General features: G+C 48.3%; 1 protein-coding gene across 3 annotated transcripts; it reads right to left on the bottom strand.

The window, feature by feature from the left end:
• Window positions 1-1,908: 1,908 nt before the first annotated feature.
• On the bottom strand, window positions 1,909-27,884 carry SLC3A2 (solute carrier family 3 member 2). Of its 3 annotated transcripts, XM_080984669.1 has the most exons (11): window positions 27,779-27,858; window positions 17,775-17,829; window positions 14,009-14,470; window positions 10,753-10,926; window positions 10,363-10,463; window positions 8,403-8,471; window positions 7,976-8,040; window positions 6,596-6,800; window positions 5,799-5,942; window positions 3,998-4,108; window positions 1,909-2,986 (listed from the first exon to the last, which is right to left on the bottom strand). In XM_080984669.1, exons 3-11 carry the CDS (start codon window positions 14,460-14,462, stop codon window positions 2,639-2,641), a joined length of 1,671 nt encoding a protein of 556 aa, XP_080840795.1. In that variant the 5' UTR covers window positions 14,463-14,470; window positions 17,775-17,829; window positions 27,779-27,858; the 3' UTR covers window positions 1,909-2,638. The 3 variants fall into 3 exon arrangements, with proteins under 3 accessions (XP_080840795.1, XP_080840793.1, XP_080840794.1); XM_080984667.1 differs by lacking the exon at window positions 17,775-17,829 and having other exon boundaries at window positions 27,779-27,884; XM_080984668.1 differs by lacking the exons at window positions 17,775-17,829; window positions 27,779-27,858 and adding an exon at window positions 15,252-15,388.

Below are 27,884 nucleotides of genomic sequence, written 5' to 3'. Positions count from 1 at the left end.
TAAATAAGTGGGTTACGGGGAAGAGGAAGTTGGGGAGGAGAGAGGGATGCTGTCGGCGGTATTTTTTAGAGGGTGATTAAAGGGGAGGTGGAAATCGGGGGGGGGGGCACACAAGTAAAGGGGAGCTTTACTTAAAAGGGATGGCTGGGTGTGATAATTCCTATTTCTTTTCCTGTTTAGGACTGCTGGGAGCATATGAATGAATGAACCAATCTTTATTTGCGTCAGCCATCGGCCATAGCAATAAAACAACAACGCGATATACAAAGAAAATAAATAAAAAGTCGGCTATATAAAACCGCATTTTACGGTTTTGAATCAATAGTCAACTACTGGATCTTATTCTAATTGCCCCAGCTAAAAACCTTGCAACCTTTGCTGCCACCTGCTCATCTTGATCTGACAAGAGAAAGGACACTGTGGCAGTGGCTGGGGCCAGAAATGAACAATAAAAGAGGGGCGATAACCTCATTCCTCAAGTCTTTATAAAGAGTGCAAGCCAGAAGGCATATCAAACTGTCCTGTACTCCTTTGTCAGTTTACTGCAGGGCTAGGGACCTTGTAGCCCTCCAGGTGCTGCTGAACTACAACTCCCACCAACCTTCCCCATTAAGTCTTGGGGGCTCATGGGAGTCCAACATCTGGAGGGCTCCCCGCAAAGGTTCTCCCCATCCTTTTTGCAGGGTTTTGAAATTCCAAGGGATTTCACAGATTGTATTTTTAAATACGATACCTAATTCACAAAATAATTAAATGAAGTTTGGCAGTAACAAGAGGCACATTTGAGTATCGTGTGAAGGGTACGTAGGCAGGCACTGTAGAGACAAGTACCAAAACTCAACATGTTAACAACTCTTCACAAGAGTTTCTTTTGCAGGAATAATTCATACACATCCCACTTTTTGTGGAAAAGGGTGTAAATTATGGTAGGGTACCCAAAACCCACAGCCCAATCCTCTACACAGCATTGTCTGTGGCCCCCAAGCCCCAGCCTGCTAGTATCCACAGATTATTCATTAGTCTTTAATTGCTGAGTCAGAGCCCACTACCAGCTCAGAAGCTGGTCTCAGGTGGGTTGCAATAAAATAAATGAGCATCAGCAGTATTACCCCCATATATCTATGGCAAAAAGAAAAATTCCTGCCTGCTCATTTTGGTTAAAGATGAGTCCCATGTCAGAAAAGGTTGAAAGCTACTGTAACCTATGTTTACAGCTGTAAATATGGGTTTTGAAGAAGCAAAAGAGAGCCCAGAGATATTCAGGCTGTTTAATTATTTGTCCCAATCCCAAATTTCACACTTGTGCAACGTGATCAAGGTAAACACATGTCTGGAAGTCACCCAGTCTAGAAAACACCCTCTCTGCTGGCTCTCCTCCATCAGACTCAAACCTATTTCTAGCTAGAGCTATTATGCTCCTTGTTTAACAGGTATTCTTTAACAAATGTATAAAACTGTGTCACAGCCTGAGGCCATCAAAACACAACAAACAATGAATACCATTCCTACAAACTTTTAAAAAAATCTTAAAGATATAAAATTAATATTCCATAAATGGCTGGGTCACTCCTCAAGGAAAGACTTCTTAAAGCAAAATATTCAGTTGACAACTAGCCATCAAGACACTTAGGTGCCTGTCTAATTTCGGCTGATAATTGATTCCAGACTGCTGGTTTCTAGTACAATCTAAGCATGTGTTACTCTCAGTGGTGACCCATCTGAGGAGCACATGTACCCTTAAGAAACCTGGTCCCAAGCTGTTGAGGGGGTAAGTCCAGGCCAGTTGCACTACTTCTACCCCTGCCACTGACGACTGTGCTGTTCAAGGAGTTGGGATTTACCAGGGGAATTGAAAGAGGCTGTGTGCACATGCATAAACACTACCATTCTGAACAGAAACCACAAGAGTCAGCAGAGAGAAATTTATTAAACTCATTCCATACCAGTTCACAACAGTTTTGGCAAACAGGACAGGCACACGAACAGGACAGGCTCGCACGGACACTATGCGCCTGCAGTAATATTCATTCCACAAAGTACAGAGGCTTAGAAGGAGCTGGGTGGGGCATGTAGTTTGCACAAAAACATATAACTTTACTTGTCAGTTCTCAAGGATGAAAGCTGCCCAGCCAAATGACAAGCACACACACCATGTGGAAATGATATTCAAAACTGGAGCTGTGGACAGTCAGTTCATGCACATGACATGCTAGTATATCCGGTGGTGGTGGGGACATTAAGCTCTACACCACGGGTGAGGGACCCCACAGCCCTCCAGATGTTATTGAACTACAATTCCCATCCTACCCCACAACTGGCCACCCTGGCTAAGGATCATGGGAGTCAGAGTTCAACAACATCCTGAAGGTCCACATATTCCCCCCTCCTACTATAAAAAGTTTCTTTTTTCCAGATACTGGCAGGTCAAGGAATGTACAAGGAGTGAAGGAATTAGGGGAGCAGAGGGAGAGAAGAGACAGGTGTTAAAAAAAATCAGGTGATACAGGAGAGAGGAAGATCAGAATGCTGTGAAAACTGCGCCCTTTCAAGAATTCAGAAGCTGCTCCTTTGCAAGGACAGTTGCACAGACCCTGCTCTTTTGCTCCTCCCTGTCAGGCTGGGGGAGCCACAAGTCAAACTAGGCCACATACGGGAAACTGAGCAGGAGCCCTTCCGAGGGAGCCAGCCTGAGTTCCCGTACACTCAGCTGTTTCTTCTCCTCCGTGGGCTGCGTGCTGAGCTCCACTGTGACTTGGTCTGGGAGGGGAGGGGACGTCACTATGGAGATGGTCTGGTCCCTGGGAGCAAAGTTGAGGACCACTAGGTAGCGCTTGTTCTGGTCCCAGACCCGCAGGTAGGCAAAGACACTCGGGTTGCTGGTTTCAGCCTCTGTGTATTCGCCGTGAAGGAGGGAGCGCTCCTTCCCCCGCAGCTCGCTTAGCTGCTTGAAGAACGACAAGACCGAAGCCGGGTCGCTGTTCTGTGACTGCAGGGATTGTGCAGAAGGGGTAGGGGAAGAAAGAGAGGAGAGAGACAAGGGGAAAGTTATTCATTAACCACTTCTAGCGTTACTGGTGCTAAAAATATAAAAACTGCTTAGAGATTAAGGCTGCATACACACCATAAACTTAAAGTACAAGCAAACAAAAATCCTGGGAACTGCAGTTTGCTAGGGGTACTGCTGGGAATTGTAGCTGTGTGTGTGTGTTAAACCAGTTCCCAGGATTATTGCAGGGAGGAAGGTGAATGTGCTTTAAATGTATGGTGTGTATGCGGCCTAAGCCTCTGCCTACCAGATACTGGGGGCAAGCAGCAAGGGAAAGCTCTCCCGCTCGATGGTGCCTGCAAGGGAGGCCTTTCAGGCAGAAGTCCAGGGCCCCAATTCAGCAGAATGAGCAAGAGGGAGTTCCCAAACACAGCAGGGCCAGTTTTTCCCAGTTTTGAGGTAAGTGAAGGCATGGGCAGACATCAGCACCAGAGGCCCTCCATGCTGGACTGTTAAGTCCAGAGTCTAAAAATGACCTAACTGGCACCAGTGGTCTATACTACACGGGGCTTGGCTCCTGAGTTATCTGGCTGGACTTTGTCTGGAGAAGAATGGGAACAGAGGAGACTGCCTTGCACCTAGGTTCAATCCCCAGCCCCTGCAGGAGGGCTGGGAATGCCGCATGCCTCGAAACCTGAAGAGCTGCTGCCAGTCAGTGTGGGCAATACAAAGCCAGATGGACCAATGACCTGACTCAATACAAGGCAGTCTTTCTGATGTTCCTATGACAAGAGAGGGCTGTTGCCTTCATGCCCTGCTGGTGAGCTTCATGGGAGCATCTGGCTGACCACAGTTAGAAGCAGGATGCTAGGCTAGGTGGAGTTTTGGTTGGCATTAAGCCGAGTATTTTGGGGATATATTTATTTGTGACATGCCGGCATGTGTCCTCATATAATTTGCAAATTACTGGCAAGAACCACCCACATTTCTCCCATCATTTCTGCAACTCACCTGTACAGTGACATTGCTGGCTGCTGTGTTAACCTGCTGCTGATTTGCTTTCGAGAAGCCAAAGTTTGCTGAATTATCCCACTGCATACGAATGACACTGGAGGCTGCAGGCTGGAGGGAGAAAAGAACTTACTATTAGCATGGCTGCAACTTGGGGGGGGGGGTCAGAAAAAGACAAGACCCATCACACACGACCCATTGCAGCACCTTAAAAACCACCACCACCAGTGTTTTGCAGGAAGAAATCTGAATTTCCAAGTCCCAAAAACCACAATGCAAATATAAGTAACGTTTTTGTCCATTTAATTTGCTCAGATTCCATTCTGCCCCCGAAGGCTTGACACACTATAAAAACACAAGAGTTTGCATTTCTGCATGTGATGTGGGATGGAATATGACGGCTATGTTCTCCATCCATTGTGAAAGGCAGTATCTGGGAATCAAACCTGGGGAGAGTATTACAGCTGCGCTCAGGAACTGCTTGAGAGCTTTCCATAAGAGAATCTGGCTGGGCTGCTTAAGAAGAGAATGCTAGACCAGATGGGATTTTGGCATGATCCAGCAGGGTTCTTTTTATGTGGTGGGGAGGATACCACTGGGCCAGATCTGATCCCCTAAGAAAGAGGGGGGGAATCTGTGCCCCACAGATTAAAACTCCCAAAATCCCTGACCATCAGCCAAGCTGACCAGGGCTGATGGGCACAGGACCCTTATCTCTGATTTACCCTTCTGTAAGTGCATTTAATATGTGATCCCTGATTGGCTGAGACATGTGTCCAGAACAGAAGGCGAACCCTGTGGCCTTCCACATGCTGGACTGTAACTCACGCCCTCCCTGACCATCGGCCCTGCTGGTTGGGGCTGATGAGAGCTGGGTGTTCAGCAACATCTGAAGGACCACAGTTCCCCATCCCTGCCCTTGCAGGTATTTCGCCAGCTCCAGCATGTTACAGACTCAGGATCTGCTCCCTGCACCCAGAGCAAGCCTTAAAATGGTCCAACAAATAGATATTGCTGCTTGAGCATCCGCCCACAGAGCAGCTGGCTGTTGTTTGTGCACCTCCTGCTAGGAACCATGGGAACTCCGGAAACAGCAGGCCCCTTCGCAATGCATTTGTTGTGCTGCCAAGATTTTTGTTTTCATAAAGTGAAAACTACAATCCTTTGGCAAGAACTGGGTTATCCAGCAGCAGGGGCCAAGGAATGCCTCTCCTGTGGGGGGCATTAAAGCTCATGGCACCTTTCAATGCTCCCCCCACAGCAAGCACTTACTCTGGTTTCTCTCCAATCTTCAAAAATAGTGTACCCACATTTACATGCCTATGGCTGATGAAAATGCAGATGCCTTTCCACTGGGCTGCCTTGTATAGAATCAGACCATTGGCCCATCTAGCTTCCTGAAACCACCAGAAAGAAGAACCAAAAACTTGCCTCCGCTGCTGTATCTCCTCAGCCTCATTGACCCTTCCTGCTCCCACGCACCCTTTGCAAAACAAGAGACCAAACAGACCTTGCTGCCTGAAGCAAAGGACATGCAGGTTCCTTGCAGAGACTAGTGCTTGCATCTTACTTAGAACTACAGGGTATTGCCTTATACAGAGTCAAACCGTTGGGTCCATTGAGCTCAGTATTATCTACAATGACTGGCAGCAGCTCTCCAGGGTTTCAGGTGGGGGGAAATTGCCAGCCCTACCCAGAGACGCAGAGAACTGAACCTGCCTGCAACGTACACACTCTACCCCACCATATCTGCCCCTCCACCCGTCAGCAAAGCACCCAGACCCTGACGTTGCACCCCTACCTGTCCCGGCAGGTCCCGCAGCCCGATCTCATCTCCGTAGTCCGTGAAGGGCGTCCCTGGCAGCGTGTAGAGCAGCAGGTGGAAGAGGCGAAGGAGAGGCTCGCCCATCGGAGAGGCCAAGTGGCCAATGTCAGGTCTTCCCACCTGCAGGAGGAGGACAGTCAGTCAGCATCCAAACAAGCTTGAGTTAGAATGGGGCCATTGGAGGAGCAGCAGCAGCAGCAGCTGTGTGGTCTATGCCTGCAAATCTCCCTCCTTCCTCTGCCTGCTCACCTTCAATTCACCCGTGGTGCCCTTGCATTTAACTCACGCGATTTCAGCCATATGTGGCTGAAGGGCCGATGGTTGAAATTCCACGAGGCAAATGCAAGCAGGGCAGGCAACTGAAAAACTCTTTTTTCCACTGGGTTTTCCCAACCCAGCCACATCTCTCTCTCTCTCTCTCTCTCTCTCTCTCTCTCACACTCACACACACACACACACACACACACACACACCCCTACCTTCATCCAGGCCTGTGCAGAGCTTGTCTGAGGCCTGGGGGTGAGAGTTTTGTAATAATAACACTGTAAACTCAAGCAAAAAAGCAGCCACTCTCTGGTGGGGCCCCCCAGCCAGCTTAGCCCTTTGAGGGCTGGGGCAAGTGTACCCAGCTGCCCTCGCCATCTGCACAAGACTGCTTCCAACCACACACAGGCCACAAACGGCGGCCAACCACTCCCCTTGCTCTCTTTCGCACACAAACACACACGTATGCAGACGCAACCACAGAGTCTGGTTCCAAGGCTGTCACTCACACTCCAACTGGGCCACTTGTCTCCAGCTTCTTGGATGTACTGGCGTATCATCTTGGCGGCTGCTTCCCCTCGTGTGCTGTCTTCTTGGCCGCCTTTCACCAGCCCCAGGAGGTACTGGCTGCTCAGCAGATCCACGCCTGTGGTCTCGTTGAGGAGGGAGAAGATGCCCTCGGCATCCTGCCTGCGTGTCACTGCAATGAGCACCCTGAAAGGAGGAGCAGAGAGAGAGATGGAGATCAGTGGAGGCTGGTTCATTAGGACAAGTGCCGCACTTGCCCCATCGATCTCAGTCTGCCCTCAGCCAACCCCCACCTGCCTGCTTTCCTGCCTACAACCAGTCTGGGATGGGGGTGGCCCTGCCTCTCAGCTTCCTCCTCCTCAGTCTCAGTGCTGCCCTTGTAGAAATCAGCAGGAAGGGCAAAACTAGAATTAGGTGGCTGTGCCTGTGATTGGCTCTGGCTACGCCTCCTGCTTCTGCCCCACCAGCCAATAGGCACCAGCCACCGCTGAGAGATGGCTCAAATGAAAGACCACCATGGTAGGCAGCTGAGTGACATCAAGGTGACACAAGCCCTGGGCCAAGCACAGCACAATTGATTTTACTGTGCTTTCTTATTTCTATTATATAGGTATATTTTGATTCTTGTTTCCTCCAATGAGCTCAAGGCAGCATACTTGGGCCTCCCCATTTTGTCTGCACAACAACCTTGTGAGGTAGGTTAGGCTGAGAGACAGTGACTGGTCCAAGATCACCCCATGAGCTTCATGGCTGAGTGGGGATTTGAACCTTGATTTTTCTTCCAGGTCATAATCCAACAACTACACCATGTTTAGAAGCTGGGGTTTTTTTGCTTTTTGTTTTTTAAATGGAATATGGATCAAATAGGCCTGGGGTTGTCATGTCTTCAGTAGAAGCTCAGAAGGCACTGGGGCTTTTCCAGCGCCCTGTATGGCATCTTAGTCCTCACTCATAGGTACCAACTCCTAGGAGCTGAGGGATCTTCGGCAGCCCCAGTAAAATATTTGAGGGGACCAGACCCCCTCAAAGTTGATGAGGATTGCCATTCAAATGGTGTCCGTGCACCACATCACGTGATCAATTATGCAGGGCACGGCTTACTTGGGCACCCCAATATTTTATTCAAATTGGCACCCCTGTCTTCACTCATTATTAGCAAAAAGCAGAATTTTAAAAAGTTAAGAGAAAATGGGGCACAAGGGGTGGAAATGGCAGAAGGATCGTTTGCTTTGGCACAGATTTATTAACTTGATTTTCTTTTCTTATGTAAGTCACTATGTGTATGCAGTACAGCTTGGGAGCTTAAAGGAGGAGGAGGGGATCAGAATAGGAAGCTGTGCATCTTAGGGGGTGGTACCTACCTGGTGTGGTCGTCCACACTGTATTCTTCTGTCAGGTTCTTCCACTCACTCAGGATTTGGGTGTCCTGAGGAAATAACATGTTCGGCAAGTGAGATAGATGCACGCTGAGGGCAGGAACTTCAAGCTCCACCCCACAACCACTATCCCAAACAGGAAGGAATGCAGGAAGTGGCCTTATAACTACTCTGACCTTCTGCATGCAGAGCAGATATCCTGCCACTGAGCTTCCACTCTGTACAACCCAAAAGTCCCTCCCCCTGTAAGAAAAAAACAACCTCCATATATCTGACAAGAGGAGGCCACCGCTCTTTAATACCAGCTCACAAGGGAATTCACTTTGTCCCTTAAGCGCTCGTGCCCTGAACCGGGGTGGGTAGGGAGAAGGATGAATCAATGGAGATTGGTTGGGATGGGCTCACCACGTACATTTAAATGCTCGATGCCCCCGATCTGGATCCCAGAGACACCTTCCTCCAGCCAGAACGTAATTGCTTCCTGAGGGATGGGAAGAAAAAAACAGGACCAGACAAGCAGTTAGTCCTCAAGGGTCACTAAAAAAGATCCCAAATCCTGTTGTGTTGGTTGATTCCTCCTTCTCAGTCCCTGCTTATTAGCCGTTGGTGAATTTAGTTTTATTTTGGCCCACCTGCTATAAGGAACAAGTGTTGTTTCACGTTAAGGAGGCCATTGCTCAGACCCCTCCCTCAACCAGGCAGGCTGCTATTTCAGCCTACCTTACGGGATTGTTGCAAGGCCAGTAATGCTATGTGCACTGCCCCAAGTTGCTTGAGAGACGGGCATATGTGACCAATTACAGGTTTGTTTAGTTTTTAAATTTGATCTAAAGTATTTAGACTCAAACCAGTTAGCTCTGTTGGTCAGAGCGTGGTGCTGATAATGCCAAGGTCGCAGGTTCAAACCCTATATGGGCCACCTGCATAGTCCTGCATTGCAGGGGGTTGGACTAGATGACCCTTGGGGTCCCTTTCCAATGCTACAATTCTATGATGTTTACCGTATTTTTCGCACCATAGGGCGCACCTGACCATAGGGCGCACCTAGTTTTTAGAGGAGGAAAACACACACAAAAATATTCTGAATCAAATGTTGCACTAAACTATTTAAAGCAGCAAAGCGGGCGGCTCCTGTCCATTTGCTGCTTTAAATTGAGCCTCAGAGGAGGGAAGGAAGGGGAACCATGGCTTATCTCAGTCCAGTCAATAATGCTGAGCCTGACTTATGGCCATCGAGATTAGCCTGGCCGTCTCAGTGGAAATCTGGGGAGGCTGGGGTGGACATTTCAGTGGTCAAAGTGTGGTTGTGTCTTCCTGCCCGGCATCTATTTCCTGCCCTCTTTCTCCCCTGCACCCCCACACCCTGCTTCCAGGGAAGGAAGCGGAGCTATGGATCCTTTGCTCGCAACTGCAGTGGATTCCATCCACTTTGAAGCAGGAAAGTGGGAGAGGAGCTGCTTACACGAGTGTAAGCTGCTCCCCTCCCACTTTGCTGCTTCAAAGGGAGCCCAGGAGGAGGGAATCCTCTGCAGCCGCAAGCAGAGGATCCATGGTCCCCTTCCTTCCCTCCTCCGTAGTTGCTTTGAAGCAGGAAAGTGGGAGAGGAGCTGCTTACAGGAGTGTAAGCTGCTCCCCTCCCACTTTGCTGCTTCAAAGGGAGCTGGGGAGGAGGGAATCCGCTGCAACTTCCCCCACCTCCCGGAGAGCCTGCAGAAGCCGCCCGCTCTTTAAAGGGGCTGCGCGGCTTCTCCTGGCTTTTCTGGGAGGTGGGGGGATTCCCCCACTTCCCGCAAAACCGGCAGAAGCCGCCAGCTCTTTAAAGGGGCTGCGTGGCTTCTCCTGGCTTTTCTGGGAGGTAGGAGAAGGGACTAATGCAGCCAGTCAGTCCCTTCTCCCTCCTGGGGAAAAGCCCGCAAGAGCGCACAAAGCTTGTGTGCGGCTCTTGGGGGCTTTTCCCGCCTGCCTCCGCCTTGCATTCGCTCCATAGGACGCACACACATTTTCCCTTGCTTTTTAGGAGGGAAAAAGTGCGCCCTATAGAGCGAAAAATACGGTAATGTTTGGTGCCTTACTGCGTTTTTATATCATTTGTTGGAAGCTGCCCAGAGTGGCTGGGACAACCCAGTCAGATGGGTGGCATATTAATAAATAAATAAATAATAATAATAATAATAATAATAATAATAATAATAATAATTCTATAAATCAGATGGGGGGAACCTTAGCTCTGGGGGGTGGGCAAGCAAGCAGCAACTCTCCTCACCTGTGATACCCAGGCACAGGTGTAAAGAAATTCCTCCCCATCACCACCCAAAAAAGGTGGCAACCTTAAGATCTTCCCAATGCTCCACTGTGTGCTTTTCCTCCCTCACCTTCATTTTGTCCTGCAAATCCTTGTTAAGACTGATCTCCTGGCTGAACCAAGGCGACTGGCTGCGATAGTTGGGGGTCAGATCCAAAACCACCTTCAAGCCTGAAAGAGAGAGGCAAGGCACATCACAAGTCAGAAAGGTGACTCCTAGAACTTCTGCAGAGACCTCTTGCCGGCACTGCAGCCAGGGATATAAGAGCAAGATCCTGGCTGATGGATCAGGCCAAAGCCCAGAATCCTGTTGTCACAGTGGCCAAACAGGTGCCTTAACAGGAAGCCACCAAGCAGGATTTGAGCACAACAGCACCTCTCCTCCCTTGCGATTCCCAGGAACTGGAATTCAGAGGCAGAGCAAGGGCTAGTCGCCATTGTGGTTACGCTTGGCCCTTACTTTTTTTCTTTGCCACCTGCAGGACTTCCCGGAACTCATCCAGCGTCCCATATCTTTTGTCGATGTCCTTGAGGTTGGTTCCGGCCTGGTCATTTTCAGGATTGACGTGGAGAGGCCCAATCACCAAACCTTTCACTTTGAGTTTACTTAAATAATCAATTTGCTGCTTCAGACCTGGAGTGACAGGAAGAAACAAAGGTGTTATTGGGGGGGGGAATAAAGGTTGGGCTGCCAGTGCAGCAAGAGAGTTGATCCCCTGCTCAATTCTAGCTCCAAAGATGATGTAGGACTCAGCCAGCGGAGTTAACAGCCCAACTATGGCCACAGACTATGGCCATAGACTTAACAAGCCGAGTTTGGAGGATCAAATCCTGACTTTACAAGCCAGAATATGCATGCACACTGTGGCTGCTTGGCACGAACTTTGCCCCTCCTTTTGTGTGAGCAGGGACTCAAGCCAGGAACCATATTTTCCTGTTACATCCAAACTGGGAAACATTGGCTTACACAAATCATAGCTTGTTTGGAAGACACTAGCCACGGTTCCCAGTTTGCACAGAGCAAGGAAGTCATACTTAAGTGCAGTTGTTTGCTTCACAGTCTGCAACAGAGCACAGCAGTTGTGTGCGACGGAAACATAATGAGTAAATCAATCAGTAAATCAATCAATCAATCAATCAATCAATCAATCAATCAATCCAGTAGAGCCTTCCAGCCCTCAGTGCTGTAGAGACAAACTTGAAAATTATATGAGCCAGTAGTTTATACAATGGTTTCCCAAGTCCTCCTTAGTGTCAATTTGGAACTTTCTGTTGTTAAGATTTAAAAGGCCAGGGAATTTAACAGGGCGGCGGAGGAGGAGGAGGAGCACTATTAGAGGCATTATAGAGGACTATACGCTGGCTCCCTCAGCCAGTAAAGCAAGATGAGCGCCGCAACCCCAGAGTCACCCACAACTGGACCTGATGGTCAGGGGTCCCTTTACCTTTACCTTTAGAGGACGACTGGGAGACCCAGGTTCAAATTATTACTGTGCCATGGAGTTTAGTGGGTGGCCAGGCAGTCCCTCAGTCTAACCTACCTCACAGGGAAGCTGTGAGGGTAAACTTGAGGAAGAGAAAAAGACATGTATGCTACCTTAAGAGTGATGGATTGAGACCCTGGGAGAACAGGGTACCGTATTTTTCGCTCTATAACACGCACCCGACCATAACACGCACGTAGTTTTTAGAGGAGGAAAATCCGTAGGCATGCCACCCGTAGGCATTCCCTCCATAACACGCACAGACATTTCCCCTTATTTTCTTGGAGGAAAAAAGTGAGTGTTATGGTGCAAAAAATACGGTAAATTCCCACTCATTAATGGGACTCAGTGGGTGACCTTGAGGGGTGAGTTGCAGTGTCTCTGCCTAAGCTACCTCACAGATTTGTTGTGTTGATAAAAACAGAAACCAGAGAAACAATGCATGCCACCCTGAGGGCCTTGAAAATGGCTCTCATATCTCCTCTCGGTCTCCTCTTTACCAGACTAAACACGCCCAATTCCCTCAAGTGTTCCTAATAAGGCTTGGTTTCCAGACCCATGATCATCTTGGTTGCCCTCCTCTGCACATGTTCCAGCTTGCTAATATCATCCTTAAACTGTGGTGCCCAGAACTGGACACAGGACTCCAGGTGTGGTCTGGCCACGGAAGAGCAGAATGGTACCATTACTTGGTTTAATTGGTTTGTTTTTGTTCTTATTTTTATATTGTAATTTTATGTTGTGAACTGCCCTGAGATCTACAGATGAAGGACAATATATAAACTTTGGTAATAATAAATAATAATAATAATGAAGAATCTAAATGTAATAAGAAGTCTGCTCCCAGCCCAGTTTTGCTTATTTATTCTATTTATTACAAATCATACTAATTAATAACTAGCCCGGGAACAAACTTCCAAACTCAAAGGGATGTTTGTGAGGGAGAAAATAAGCCCTTCCTGAGCTTTGGATGCCCCCCAACCCCCAAATGCACTTAGAGCTGAGCAAATAAGGACACAGGTTCACACAACCAGCCACGAGGCTCTATCTGCCTGATCTCCAGAGGAAGCGGGGTCAGATTGAGACAGTGGAGGAAAGGAAGGAAGTGGAGCCCTGCGAATCGTCTACCCAGCCAGCCGCCTCCGTGCTGAGTCAGCGTCCCGCTGACGTCAGGAACTGATGAAACAAAGGCCAGTGGTTGCTTCAAAGCCGGATAGAACCGGCTGCTTGGCACAGGGAAGTCTGGCTGGTACCAGTCTGTGGATGGGCAGCCAGCAAAGGGGAAGGGGGGGTGGAGAGGCAGCTGCTAATCACATGTACTCGGAGCACTGCTGAGCACAGCAAGAAAAGCCCAATAGGGAGATCCTGAACTGCCCAGGAGGCGATTTTCAGAGCCATAGAAGCCTCATTGCAGGACTTGCCTGCAATGACCTTAGCCAGCAACTCTGCATTGAAAAATAGTCGTTTTGACTGCAGTGGAGAGGAATAGGCAGGGCGCATTAAGGGCAGGCAAGCATAGGTCCCGGGTTATATTCCAGGAACCTTCTCAAGTTTTGTTTACAGCAGATCAGTTACTTCTGAGCAACAACACCCTGTTAACTAGCTTGGAGGGCAGATATTCATGATGGGTCCCACCCCCCACCCCGCTCCCAGGCATTCAAGGCTGGAGTGAAAAGGGAAGAGTCCTTGACTGGCATTCACACAAGCACTGTGCCCATTAATTACATCACATTACTACTAGGAAATCTGGACCTACAAGTCCGCAATAAATTTTCTAAGCAGGTGGGGGGGGGGGATCAGGTTAGTTTCTGAACACACAAAAATAAAAATAGTGCTCATACTTGTTGTCTCATGTCTCGGGTTCTACAAATGCTAGATACTTGCTCTTTTTTTGGAAAGCTGGGAATCTGGAAACGATGATATCTCACTCACCCACCTGAGATGTTCCGATGCTGAGCCACAACCCTTCAAACAGAGTGTCCTTAAGAGCATAGGAAGCCGGCTGCTACTGAGTTAGACCACTGGGTCTATTCAGCTTAGTGCTGTCTACACTGACTGGCAGCAGCTTCCCAGAGGTCTCTCCCAGCCCTACCTGGAGATGCTGGGGATTGAACCAGAGACCTTCTGAGTGCAAGGCTTTTATTCTTGAGCCGCTGCCCTCTCCTGCAAAGGAATAGCTAGGACTTGTGGGGAGGAGAGACCCCCCCCACGTCCCCCGCTTGCAGCACCCACCTGCCAGGTCGCCCACGTTGTCGTCCCCAGAGTCCTGGAACCCTGCCACGTCCTGGATGCGGTAGATGCCGCCTTTCTGCCACCACTCCTGCTTGGGCAGGTCCTTGCAACGGGGGGCCTGGACGATGATGACGACGGCCCCCGCCAGCATGCCCAGCCAGCCCAGCCAGAAGAGGATGAGGAGTGCCCAGCGGGTGCGCACCCACGTGGGGGTGCCGGCCACCTTGAGCAGCTCTTCCTTGGAGAGACCAGTGAACTTGGCCACCATGGCGCTTTCCTCCTCCTCCTCCTCGGCCACCTTCACCTTCACGACCCCGTTCTTCTCGCCCAGGCTGCCCGGCGAGCTGGCCAGCGGGGAAGAGGCGTTCATGGGCTGCTTCTCGGTCTCCATCTCGTTGAGCTCCACGTCTTTCATGTCGAGCTCCGTGTCGGGGGTTACACCTGGGGAGGTCATGGTGCCACCTGGGGGAAAGGAAGCAGGCGGTTTGGAAGCGATCGAGGGGGAGCAGAGGGAGCCCCCTTAGTTCACAAGGCCTTTCTGGGGGAAAAGCTCTCCTTGACCCAACACACCCGTCTTCCACAGAGACCAGCTTGCCTCTGGGCTACCCTTCCTGCATGCATCCAACTGAGGGTTCATCAAAGGCTTGGCCTCCAAACCTATCCTTGGTGCCCGTGCCCCCCCCCCGGGGGCACCAAACACAATGAACAGCTACACAGAAAACCTTTCAGCAGGCTCAAACCTTAGAACCTCTCATTTTAGAAATTTAAGACAAAGTCCATTTTTAAACCTCCATCCCTCCAAAAACTGCCTATTTTCCTGGATACTAGTAACCCCCCCCCTTACAAAACCCTCTTCAGGAATACCCCCTTATGTATGCCAGAGACTAGACACCCCCCAAAAAAACCCCTCAGCAGCAGCAGTCACTATGCCACCCCTGGGTCCATTAACCCCAAATACATTCCCCTCCCTATTATAAGGGGTGAAATTCACACGCTCTCTAATGGCGATCCTATGGGGAGGGGGAGGGGGAGGGGGTTTTTGAACAGAAAGCTCCTTTTACCGAGGCGTTGCGCTGCCCCCCCCCCGGACCCTATCCACCATCACCCCCTCCCCGTAATCCAGATCTTCTCTTCTGCCTTTATCCGCTTTCTGGATACCAACTTTAGGAGGTGCGTAGAAGCGGGTTGTAAAATCAGGGGAATGGGGAGCGAGCCCGGCAGGTGGGGTCTCTCCAATCTCTACCTGGAACGATCCGGAACTTGGCTCCTCGAGGAAATCCGGTTCGATCCGGTTCTGAGCAAAGCCTCGCCGGCCGGCAGCTAAAATAGACTCGGAGCCTCCGCCCCCGTCCCGCCCTCCCGGCTCCCCCAGGCCGGCGCTTAAGGTGGAACGGATCTTGCCTCGCCAACCTCACGATGGCGAAGGCGTTTGAGTACGTATCATCATCATCATCATCATCATCACCCCGCAACAAAAAAATGGGACAAGAAGTCCATCTTTCTCTCTCTCTTTGCCTCTAAGAACAGCCAGCCAAATGCTTTTGGGGACTCTGGAGAGGCATAGATGTGCATGGCATCCCTCCTCAATGTTTGTCCCAGCCAGGCATCTGCTAACTGAGGTATACTGCCTCTGAACCAGGAGGTTCCATCTAAGCTTTCATGCTCGTGAGAACCTAAGGGTTGCTTTGCAGGAGGAGACAGCCAACAGGGATGCTGCTAGGCTGGAGATTCTCAAACTGTGGTCCATGGACAACCAGCAGCCAGCGAGCTTCATACTGGTGATCCACAGCGTTTCTGTGGATTCGCGACTGAAGATGAGAGACAGTACGTCCATCCTGTTCAATATTCGTGTTGATTTTTGATTGGGGGGGTGCTTTTTTTGTTTCTTATACCATTTATTTCACTGTATCGCAATGTTTCTATGAGATTCAAACTTTAATACAGCAAAATGCAATATGCAAGAAAGAAAAAGACGGTTATAAGTTTAGGAGGTCACTCTTGGATGGTTGGTGGCCATGATTGCCTCTCATGGCAACAAATTCCAAATTAACTATGAGCTGTGTGAAGAAATCCTTTCGCCTGTTATTCAGCTTTGCTGGCTGTCCCTGAGCTGGGTACACATTGTGCCTTTAAAGCACATTTGGGGCCCATTCTTTCCCTCAAAGAATTCTGGGCATGGTAGTTCACCCCTCACAGAGTTAAAATTCCCAGCAACACTTGACAAACTACATTGCCTAGAATTCCTTGAGGGGAGAGGTGAGTTTTCAATGTGCTGTGAAGATATTCTGTGTACGCAGCCTTAGAATTATGAGGAAAAAAGTGACAGAGAGAGAAAGACAGACTTCCCCCATTCACTTTCTCCACACCAAGCACCCACTTATAATACCTCTAACATATGCCACTGGCACATTAACCTTTCTTCTCAACTAAAATGCCCTGGAAGTTTCCTCAAGGAGGGGTTGCTCCAACCCCCTTGATCACTTTTCTTGTCCTTCTATGAACTTTTTTCCATCTGAGAGCTGCATAGGCCTGCAGGCTTCCCATCCCAGATTGAGGACCTTCTATCAATTGTTAAAAGGAAGGAAGTCAATAAGTAACAAAAATTAAACAATTAAAGTAAGAAAATAACTTCCCAGCCAGTTTCTCATCATTCAATGCTCCATTCTTGCTCAGGCAAGGCAAAAGTGGGAAGAGGAAAGTGGGGGCAATTTTCAGATCCTTCCTTGCTATACAATTTCAGCTCCAAGACAGAACTCTACCAGAAACGAAGAGGGCGGGAGTCAGTGTCAGACTTTGAGCCTCTGTGGCGGCATCTGTGGGGAGATCAAAGGGGTAGACATCCGCCTTGGGACAATTGCAAGAAGCAACTGATTATTCCCTGCCTTAAATTGGGTGCTTTCAAGTGCAAACAATGTTCCTTTGAGGAGTGGGCAGCAGGCATGAAATCGTGCAGGGATCCTGTACAACACAGAGGCTAGAACACAGAGGTTGTCAATGTGGGGCCTGTGGGCACACATGCACCCACAGAGGCCTCTCCTGGAGTATCTGCCACGCTGAAATTAGGCTTGAAAGAAGCCTCCTGCAGCCTCCTGATTTGTTGCAGGGGAATGTAAGCCTGGCTGCTGGATCAAGCTAATAACCCATTTAGTCCAGTATCCTGTTCTCACAGAGACTAGCCAGATTCCTATGGGAGATTAGATGAAGGCAGCTGTTTAATCAGCATTCATCCTGATTTGCTTGTGGGGAGGTTATTTTATTTATTCATTTTATGTTAAAGCATTTAGAAACTGCTGAATATTCTTAAAAACCTCTAAGGTGAGACCCATATGTTGCAGATATTAGTACAAATTTCGAATGCTATTTTTGTGATATACAAACGGCATAAGAAGACTTGGTCTCTTCATTTGTATCATTTATTTTTCCTATGATCCTTGCTAATTAAACCCAACAAAAAGCTATTTAAAAACCCTCTAAGGTTAGACGACTGTTGAGCCAAAGCAAAGTTTATACCACACACTTTTGAGTGCATTTTCCCCTTCCCTTATCACAAAAAGCGGTTTTGTGTTGCAAGACCTTCCAATCAACAATAATTGTGCAACATGAATTTGGTGACATGTGACTGAATCCCACCTGAAAATAACAACCGTCTATAATCCATGCATAATCTCTTTATCTTGTCTCTCCCAAGCACAATTGCCTTTTCCTCCCTTCTCTAAAATAAGAAAAGAAAGCCCCAAACATCTTATCATTTCTTTACAGTGCTTACTTAGCTTGTCATAAATTGTGCAGGCTCAGCGCGGCCTCAGCTGATCTGGGAATTCCTTTGATAGAAAGAAAAAATAGATTTTTTCCCCAGCAAGAAGCCAGCCGCTCCAGAGTCTTCCACCTTAAGCCGCATCTCCTGACTCAGCAAAACTTGTCAACGCTCCAGTCCTCCTCTCTCTCTCTTTTCCTATTTCCCTCCCTTCCCCCCATCCCAATGTTCATTGCTAGGGCAGTAAACAACTCTCAGACAAGCCAAGACTGAAAGCAGACTTTGGCTATTTTAACTTGACCTGCCTCTCCCCTCAAGCTAAGTGGATTTTGTCCCCGCTGCCAAAACATCCTGACACCTAAACTGGGGGGGGGGGGGGGTCAGTGCCTCCACCCACACAAGACATTTTGTACATCTAACAGACCTGCATATATTTGTGAAGGGTTAAAGGGACCCCTGACCATTAGGTCCAGTCGTGGCCGACTCTGGGGTTGCGGCGCTCATCTCGCTTTATTGGCCGAGGGAGCCGGCGTACAGCTTCCGGGTCATGTGGCCAGCATGACTGAGCCGCTTCTGGCGAACCAGAGCAGTGCACGGAAACGCTGTTTACCTTCCCGCCGGAGCGGTACCTATTTATCTACTTGCACTTTGACGTGCTTTCGAACTGCTAGGTTGGCAGGAGCAGGGACCGAGCAACGGGAGCTCACCCTGTCGCGGGGATTCGAACCCCCGACCTTCTGATTGGCAAGTCCTAGGCTCAGTGGCTTATAACCCACAGCGCCACCCGCATCCCTTTGTGAAGGGTTGGTGGACCCAAAAAGCCCAGCAAGAGGGGATTCAGTAACCCTGTGAGGAAGCTTAGGCTGAGAGACAAATGACTGGCTCAAGGTCACCCAGATGGTTTCATCATGGCTAAGTGGGTGATTTGAACCCTGGTCTCCCACGGCGTGATGTCACTCACACGTGTTGTGGGGTGTGCTGACATGTTGTGCTGATGCTCCGAAGCATGTGTACATGCTGCCACAGAACTTTGGTGGTCCCCGGACCCTTCATTGAAAATTTGGGGGGCCTCGGCCCCCACAGCCCCGCATAGATGGCGCCCCTGATTGGCATCATGGACCAAGGCATGTCTGGGTAGTAATCAGTTGGCCTGGAATAGCACTTCCATGCCCAACATTATATAGTATAAAAAATAGTTGTTGTATTTGTATTTTGTACGCTCGTGCACCTATAGTATTGCTCATCTTTTAGTAGAGTGGATTGGCTTTCTTAATATCTTACTGGATGCACATTTTATGGATTTTGTATTTATGTTTTTAATGTTTGCTTGTTTAAAATTTCTGTGTTATACAGTTCAGTCACTTTAAAACTTCCTTTTGTATAAAGTGACTGATAATAATAATAAAAAATAGGGACTTCTGGGGGGAATTTCTGGAAGGTGATGGTTTGTCCTGGATCTTTGGCAAGCAACAGTTTTGGATTTTTTTCTAACTAAAAAAAGCTGGTTTTATTTTTTAAAATATTGCAAGCCTAAATAAATAAATAAATAATACATGTCTGATTTTTTTTTGTCAGCTCCACATTGTTGGAAAGCAGGGTATAAGTCTTAACTACTTATACTACTTAAATAAATATAAACATTCTAGCCAGTTGGGCTTGTCAACCCAAGGGAGAAACCATCTGACCTCAATATCTTATTTCTAGAGAACCTGGGCAAAGAATGCTGGCAGAATGGAATCTCCTCTTTTTTTCTTATCAATTTTCTTCCAAGTCCTGAAGGGCACTCATTCCTGAGCACCCTCACTCCCAAGGCTCTTAAACTCCAACCGTTCCTCTTTTGATTTCCATCAAATACCTGTCCAACATTTGGGTCAGGCTTCCATCACGTTCAGGCTTGTGTTCAGCCCAGGGCTGGAGGAGGAGGAGGAGAGGTGGGAGGAAGCCTCAACAGGGGTGAGGCTGCCCCAGAGCTAAGTAAGGGATCCACGTGCTTCTCACCCCACGTTGCTGGGAAGGAGGCCGGCCTGCAGGCCAGATCTTGTAGCCTCTATAAAGGCCTGGGCTCCCAGCCAGCTTTGAATCCCAGATCTGAAATCCCATCGGAGCAGTCAGGCATCTCAAAGCAGGGATAAAGCAAGGCACACATAACAATTAATCCCATTTTTTCTGGTGCCCTTTTCAGGGCCTAGCAGCTATTAGAGCCGGATTAACCATGATGCTATGTGGGGCCTCATTGTGTGGGGCAGGGCTCTGCTTTGATTTAAATATCTGGATTTTACTAAAGGTCTAAGAGCATCCATTTTGTTTATGGCACTGAACTTGTTGGAAACATAGCTAAAAGATGGTCGCCTTTTTAAAATATGCTCCTGCACCTGTGTCTTTTACAGCAAACTGGTACGTGGAAGCTATGTGGTTAGCCACACTTAGGGCAGGTGTTTAGGGGACCTTTGACTCACCAGATGTTGAACCACAATGCACTGTGCCCCCGGCCATTGGCCACGTTTGCTAGGAGTGCTAGGAGTTGCAGTTCAGCAACTCCTGGAAGGCCAGAGGAACTTAGGGAAACCTGAGGTGGCCCTCCAGACCTCTCCATCTGGCCCTTGGGACTCTCTGCAGGCCTCACACCCTCCCCAGCCTCACACCAGCCCTGCCTTGCACCCTCTTTGGGTGTTCTTGCCTGGCTGCAATGCAACTCTATTAATACTTCTTGCCAAAATGGACTATTGTATGTGGGTGTAGAAACTAGCCCACCATACAAAGGTCAAATTCACATTCATTGCTCTGCTCACTTTTGCTTTCTGCCACTGGCCTGCGGCCCCCAGGTGGTTGCCCAGATGGGAATGCGGCCCCTAGGCTGAAGAAGACTCCCTGTGCCTGACTTAGGGAAATTTCAGTCATCTTACAAAGCAGATGAAGGAGCTCTGCAAAAAGAGACAGTAATCCTATCTGATGCACAGAATTCCTGGTGACCCTATTTTTCCCTGCGTTAAATGCTGTCCTCCCCCAGTGTGTTTACACCATACAATCTTCCTCCCCGAATTCCCAGAATCCTTCCTCCTCCTGTTGTTGTTGTGCCGCTCAATGTTATTTGGAACAAGCAGAAAGGCTGGGTCCTTGCCAGGCTGCGGAAAATAAAGCGGTATGTTATTGCCGCATGTTTATCTGCTTCTCTGATGGATGGTGGTGCACACTCCTGTTGCGTGATCCCGCCGAGACTCACTCGAGTTCACACAGATAAAGGCACTCTTGGCCAGAGAGCAACATGAGTCCTCTCTCTCTCTCTCTCTCTCTCTCCCCTCCGCCACCCCCTACAGTTCAAAAAGAGCTGAATGCTTTGGCCACAGACCAGTCCACTGAGCTGAAACGGTTTGAAAAATGCTTGCTGTTGTAAACAAACTTTGAACTTTTTATCTGTGTCAGAGATGTTACCTTCCCAGCCGCATTTGCCCCAGAAAGGCAAATGAGCTCCCTCACTTTGGCAACAACATTGCAGTTAGAAAACCTCACAGCCTCCCACTGTTTTGTAATCACCGTGGCTGGTTATTCCAGCACAGGAATCCAGCAGAGAATCCCAGGCAGTAAGATCAGGCTCTCAAATCAGACCTACTTCAGTTCTCATGCTTCCGCAGCCCCACCTTGCCAAGTGCGGAGAATCAGTACTGCAGAATTCAACCTCCTGAATTAAGAAACTCCAAGATTCTAGTCCTTAAGAATACATACATAGGCCCGAAAATATGCTGAGTTCAGATAAATTGCTGAGTATGATTTCTAATGGTCAAAGAGCAGGACCATAATTCCCAGCATCCTTCTTCCCCCTTCTTGGGCCAACCCCGGAACTCAAGGTCCTTGGGTGCAGAACTTTGTTTGGCAGCAATTCAGGGCTTAAACTTTGGCCCCTGTTACTGCAGGACTGGAAGGAAAGGGAAAGAGTATCAACTGCTCTTAAACAGCAGAGTGTATGAGTTGAATAATGCTCAAGAGGCTTTGGTTCAAATTCCAGCCCAGTTTGCATTGAAGTTGCATATACACCATACAGCAGCAAACACCCCCTCACAATAATCCTAGGAACTTGATATTTTATCTGTCAGAGTTACAATACCCAACAAACTAGTTCCCAGGATTCTTGAGGGAGGTGTGTGCTTTACACGTATGGTGTGTAAATAGCCTCAGTCTGTCCTGCATGCCCCCTTGGAACCACATCTGTCACAATCACTTAGATCTTGTCTGCGCTATACATTTAAGGCAGAATCATATCAATTTAAACAGTCATGGCTTCCCCAAAGTATTCTGGGAACTGTAGTCTGTTAAGGGTACTGTTAGGAAGCCCCTATTCCCCTCACAAAGCTACAATTGTCAGAGTTCCCTGGGAAGAGAGATTGATAGTTAAACCACTACTGGCAGCTCTTTGAGGGGAGGAAGGGTCTTCTAAGACTACTCTCAGTACTCATAACAAACTACAGTTCCCAGGATTCTTTGGGGGAAGCACTGCCTGTATAAAGTGGTATGATACTGCTTTAAATGTATCGTGCAGATGAGGCCTTAGTGTACCACTGCTGTGCTGACTGTAGAGGCTGCGAATCACACGCAGGGCGGGCCTAGTGCCAGGGAAGCAAGCAATCCGAGAACCGGCTGTGCCGCCAAAATGCTCTAGTTCTCAGAATCAAAACAATAATAAAAACCCAGAACAGATGTGACATTTCCCTCCTCTCCCCGTGCAGTGAAGGCTTAGAAATACAGTCACAGACACCCAAGGAATGGAAATTTGGGGGTTGGTCATCGGTCCCACTTTGTGCAGGCCTCTATCTGAAGACCACCCCCTTGACTGACAAATACAGTGGTACCTCGGGTTACATACGCTTCAAGTTACAGACTCCACTAACCCAGAAATATTACCTCGGGTTAAGAACTTTGCTTCAGGATGAGAACAGAAATTGTGCTCCGGCGGCGCGGCAGCAGCAGGAGGCCCCATTAGCTAAAGTGGTGCTTCAGGTTAAGAACAGTTTCAGGTTAAGAATGGACCTCCAGAACGAATTAAGTACTTAACCCGAGGTACCACTGTAGTCAATCAGCCACTGGCTAGCTTCAAGGTGCTGGGTTTGGTGTGTAAAGCCCTAAACAGCTTGGGACCAGGATACCTGAAGGATGGTCTCACCTTTTTCAGCCAGAGCATGCCAGAGCACAGTTCAGGCACTTCTCAGCTTCAAAATGGAAGCTGGCTCGCATATGAGTCTCTACACTTTTTAAAATATGACTCCACCTAGCTCTTAGCCTCTCCTAGCCATGATTGGTCAAGCTACAGCACGGGGGCCAATCTGTAGTTCCTTTTCTGTTTCCGTGTAGCAGTGTCGGGCTTTAAGCTTTCCAGACAGGCCTCTACTGTTGCACACGCGCACGTTTGCACGAGGGCCTTTCCTAGCCACTCGCCTGAATCTAAGAGAATGAGGGAGGCGGGGGCGCATTTATTTGGCCTGCACCAGAACTAGGGGCGACCCCCAAACCAACTAGGGAGACAGCTTGCAGTAGTTTTTAGCATCTCCGTGAGTGGTGAACATGGTTGTTGTAAAACCTGCATCTGTTCAGGGCTGCCCCAAGTCGCCTAGCCACTTGTTGAAACAACTCCATGGTGAGTTCTGGCACCGTTTTTCTTGGGGAAAAGCACTGGTCTCACTGCATACCCAACTAACCACTGCACTCCGCAGGTGAGGGCCTCCTGCAGATACCGTCTTATCAAAAGGTTGATGCCACACAATGTAGAAATCTGGCTTTTAGTATCATGACAACCACCCTATGGGTGTCCCTCTTGTTAAATATTAGACAGACGCCTGCTGAAGACCTGTCTCTTCCAACAAGCCTTTTAAGTAGAGGGCTTTCCCAGCCTGTAGCCTCATTGGAATTGTTTGCAAGATGTTTGAACTGTTTTCTTGTTTGTGTGTTTGCCACCCTGGGCTCCTCGGGGAAGTGGGGGGGGGGGATATAAATTGAATAAATAATAAACTGAATATATAGTAAAAGGAAGGAGAGCAGGTGCTGGAGGGCCCTTGAAATTGCTCATCAACAGCACCTCAAGAGCTGAGCATACACGTTGCTTTGTCATAGCTTTTCCCACTGTGCTGAGAATTGTATTTCCAAACCCTCCAACATGCTGAGTCCCAAAACTGGGATGGATGTTTCTGTCCATTCTCCTGTGTGATTCACATGACCCACATGAGAGCCCAAAATACACGCTTTTTTCAGGGCCGTGCTTTCACATCGCCTAAAAATGTATGTTTGGGGGCACTGTGTGAGGTTGTGGCCCTGAAAAAAGTGCTAGTTCTAACACAATGTTGGACTTACGAGACAGCATTCCAACTCATCACTATCTGTAGCTGATGCTTCTTCAATTAACATCCACCTTAGCTAGGTAAGACCTGTGCCCACTTGGTGGTCTGATCAACCATCCAGTGTATTTTAAGATTTGAATGTGTATAAGCATATCTTCTCTATTGTTAATGAGCAGCCTTTGAGCTGATGTTGCTTTCAAATTTTTAGAAAGAAAGAAACCAACAGCACAGTTCTGCAACCAGTGAAGTTTTTACGGTCCAGTCTGCCATTTTGGTTCAAAATGGCACCCAACTGTATCAAAACATAGATGAAAACTGGCTCCTTGATCTCAGGAACCATCACACAAAATTTCATTGTGATATCTTAAGATGTGTCTGAATGCATAGCAAACTGACAAACAACTTTTCAAAATTTGCTAATTTACTGGTGTTAGGGGTGCATGTCCCAATAACATTTTATGTTGTAATAAAGCATTCAAAATGATTTCTGAGTCGTCTTTCTTGACTCAGTTAAGCTATCTCCACTGGTCTCTTGGACAATTAAAAACATATCAAACTAAGTAAAAACTGTCCAGGTTAACAGTATTTGCATTTGTTGTAATGAGTAAACAAAATAAATTGGAAAGGAAAGAGAGATGGAAAGACCTGCAAGTTTGAAACTGGACAAACAGAAACCCTATGTTAAAATGAAATCTACAAGTCTTTGGGGTTTCTATGGAGGTCTGGAAATACCACGGCAATTACTGAGCATGTGTAAAATAAAATAAAAATCAATGGAAATGAGGCTCATTATTTATTTGGAACGATGTACCGCAAGATCACATCCTTGAGCCAGGTGACCCCATCAAGATAAAAAGTGAGGCAGCTGCTCTCAGTGGAAGATTTTGGAGTGGTGGTTCTCATACACAAACACTTAACTCAGAGCAGGCTAGGATTACATACTGAATGGACAAGAGTTCAACGAGGGCATCCATCTGGGTGCCTGTCTCGGATGTCAGGATATTCAGTTCCTTGGTACAGACATACTGTACTGGGTCAGACCTTGGCTTATCTGGGTGTATTCCATATGGTGGTAGCTATAAAGGGGCTTCTCTTACCCTATTGCCTGTGATACCAGGGACTGAACCTGGCACCTTCTGAAGATAGTTAAGAGCCTGGCAGCTGGATCCTCCCACAGGCCCATCTAGACCAGCATCCTGTTCTCACAGTGGCCAATGGGAAGCCCCGATGGGAAGCCCACCAGCAGGACATAAACGCAACAGCAACTCTCCCCATTTGTGATTCCCAGCAACTGGTATTCAGAGACACATTACTGCCCCCAACAGTGGTGAGAGAACATCGCCATCAGGCTTAGCGTCCATTGATAGCCTTATCTTCCATGACTTTGTCTAATCCTCCTTTAAAGCCATCCTAGTTGGTTAGCCATCAATGCCTCTATTTGGAGCAAACTTCACAGTCCCAAGTACATGCTGTGTGAAGAAAGTACTTCTTTTTGTTGTCTGTCCCCTGGTTCTGGTATTATGAGGTTTGGGGGTGGAGAAAGCTTCTCCCGATCCACTTTCTTTACACCATGCGTAATCTTAAAACCCCTCTCTATTTTAAACACCTTCTGCATGCAAAACAGTGGCTCTGCCACTAAGCTGCAACCTCTCAAACTTGCCTGGGAGTCTCTTCCCTCCATAGCTCAGGGGCTTTGCAAGAAGATGATCCCTGGTTCATTCCTGGCATCTTAGAATTAGAAGGCACAACAGAGTGGGGGCAGAGTTCAAGATTCACAGTGCCAGCAAGTGGTAAATTTGTGTCTGGACTGTTCCAGTTCCATAACTCACATTGCCAAATGATCACTCATATCTTAAAAGCAATATTCCCAGCACATTATAAAACCTAGCACATCAGGGAGGAAGCTAGGCTTAGAACTCTTTTCCTTGGTGTACTGGGTTTCTCTTTGCGAGGATTTAGCTCCATTTGTAGAGCATCTGCTTTGCACAATGACATCTCCAGGTCAAGATGGGAGAGATGCTCTACCTGAAACCCTGGAGAGCCGCTGCCAGACAGAACTGAGCAAGACAGAACAAGGATTTGAGACAGCATAAGGCAGCTTCTTATGTTTCTTCTCCCTAATCTGAGCGACTTGCATCACCTTGACTCCAACTGGACCTAAACGCTTTCAGCAAAATGCTTTGGTCGAGGTCAGAGAGACTTGGGACTTTGGCCTAGTGTTAAGGCTAATTCAGCAGTATTCTTCCGCAGCTTCCTAGGGAGGGGCTGCACTGAAACCCTGGAACAATTTAAAATAAAATAAAGGGTGGCTTATTTTGTGGGGTGGGGGAGAGGAGGGGGTTTGAAAAGCCAGCTCAAGTCAACTGAGCCATCCAAAATGGGAATGTGATGTAGCAGGAAGGGGGGAGGGGGTTGCTGCCATTTTCCAGAATGGAAAGGACAGGGAGAGGAAAGAGAAAACATATGGTTCTTAACTTGCATACTGTTTAAACTGGGGTTGGGATCCTCGGGTTTGAAGGCCAAATGCGGCCCTCTAACCCTATCTGGCCCTTGGAATTCTCTTCACGTCATACCCCATCTCCAGCTCTGCTTCAAACACCCTTGAGTGTTTATGATTGGCTGAAATGTGCTTCTGAACTCTGGCGATGCCTTGCACTTGCCTGGAAGGAGGCAGGGCCGTAGCTGGGGGTGGTGAGGAGGGTGCTGCCAGGGGCGCAGGCGATGGGGGCGGGCACAAAACCGGCTAAAAATATGTCCATAAATATCAATTATTGCCTCATAAGAAATGGTTTTAAATAGAGGGTGAATTGAATGGGTGGAGGGGGGGGAGAGGCAGAAAGAGCTAATTTGTCCGTGCCGAGGGGGTGCAATCTGGAAGGTTCTGCCAGAGGCGCAAGATCACCTAGCTACAGCTCTGGATGGAGGACAGAGAGGGGAGCACGCCTGAAGAAGCTAGCGTGTTGTACAAAGCTAACATCTACATTAATTGCTCCAGCCATTTTTGCCTCTGGCCCCAGTCACCACTGCCATGTGGCCCTTGGAAAGATGTGCAGAAGGGAATGCAGCTCTGGGCCTGAAAAAAAGGTTCCCCACCCCTGTGGTTAGATTGCTTGACAGACGACTCAGGTTCAAATCCTCCACTCAGTCATGCAGCTTACTGGGTGGTCTTGGGCTAGTCTCTCCCTCCCTTCCTCTCCCCACCTAACCTACCTCACAGGGGTGTTGTGAAGCTAAAAAGAGACTCTGTGGGAGGGGGGCTGTTTGCTGCTGGGAGTACCTACAAAACCCCTGTCTACTATTTTATGATTTTTTTGAGAAGGGGCAGGAAAAATCCGTATAATTAATAATACTATCAAATTGGGTTTCCTATATATGTTAAGAGAGAAAAAAGAGGGTCAGGTGATTAAAAATGGACCCAACATGAAATCCATTGGACAGAGGCCCACAAGGTTATTATTTCGCAAGCCATAAAATGGCTTGAACAAGAGGCTTAATCAGCTGCCTCCCCCTGAGCATGCACAGAGTGCCATACTTCTGAGGGGGGGCCTTTATTCTATCGTCATTGCTTTTAGAAATTAATGCAAAAGAACAGGGTGGGGAGCGGAAGGGGAGGCTGTACTGAGAATGAGAAACGCAAGGTTAGCAGGGGCAGCTAGTAGGCTTCAAAAGCTTCTTTCGGAAGTGGCAGACAGTTACCTCGTCTCCCCTCCTTCTCTAGCTCTCTCCTTCCCAGCCGCATGTCCGGAGTCTCACCGCTGCCCAGCTCCCCTTTCCACACGGCAGCCATCTTGATGCCACTGAG

The sequence above is a fragment of the Podarcis pityusensis genome (genome assembly GCF_964106645.2).
Source record: "Podarcis pityusensis genome assembly, chromosome: 16".
In the NCBI taxonomy this organism is placed as follows: Eukaryota; Metazoa; Chordata; class Lepidosauria; order Squamata; family Lacertidae; genus Podarcis; species Podarcis pityusensis.
This window is presented reverse-complemented; position numbering and strand designations above follow the sequence as displayed.

What these genes read in the sequence shown, in the direction of transcription:
- SLC3A2 (XM_080984667.1), bottom strand. Translation starts at nt 27,869, where the DNA reads ATGGCTGCCGTGTGGAAAGGGGAGCTGGGCAGCGGTGAGACTCCGGAC. An exon ending in CAACGTGGGCGACCTGGCAG is followed by an intron (nt 10,927 to 14,008) that starts GTGGGTGCTGCA and finishes CTGTCACTCCAG; the next exon opens with GTCTGAAGCAGCAAATTGAT. An exon ending in GCAGGTGGCAAAGAAAAAAA is followed by an intron (nt 10,464 to 10,752) that starts GTAAGGGCCAAG and finishes TCTCTCTTTCAG; the next exon opens with GCTTGAAGGTGGTTTTGGAT.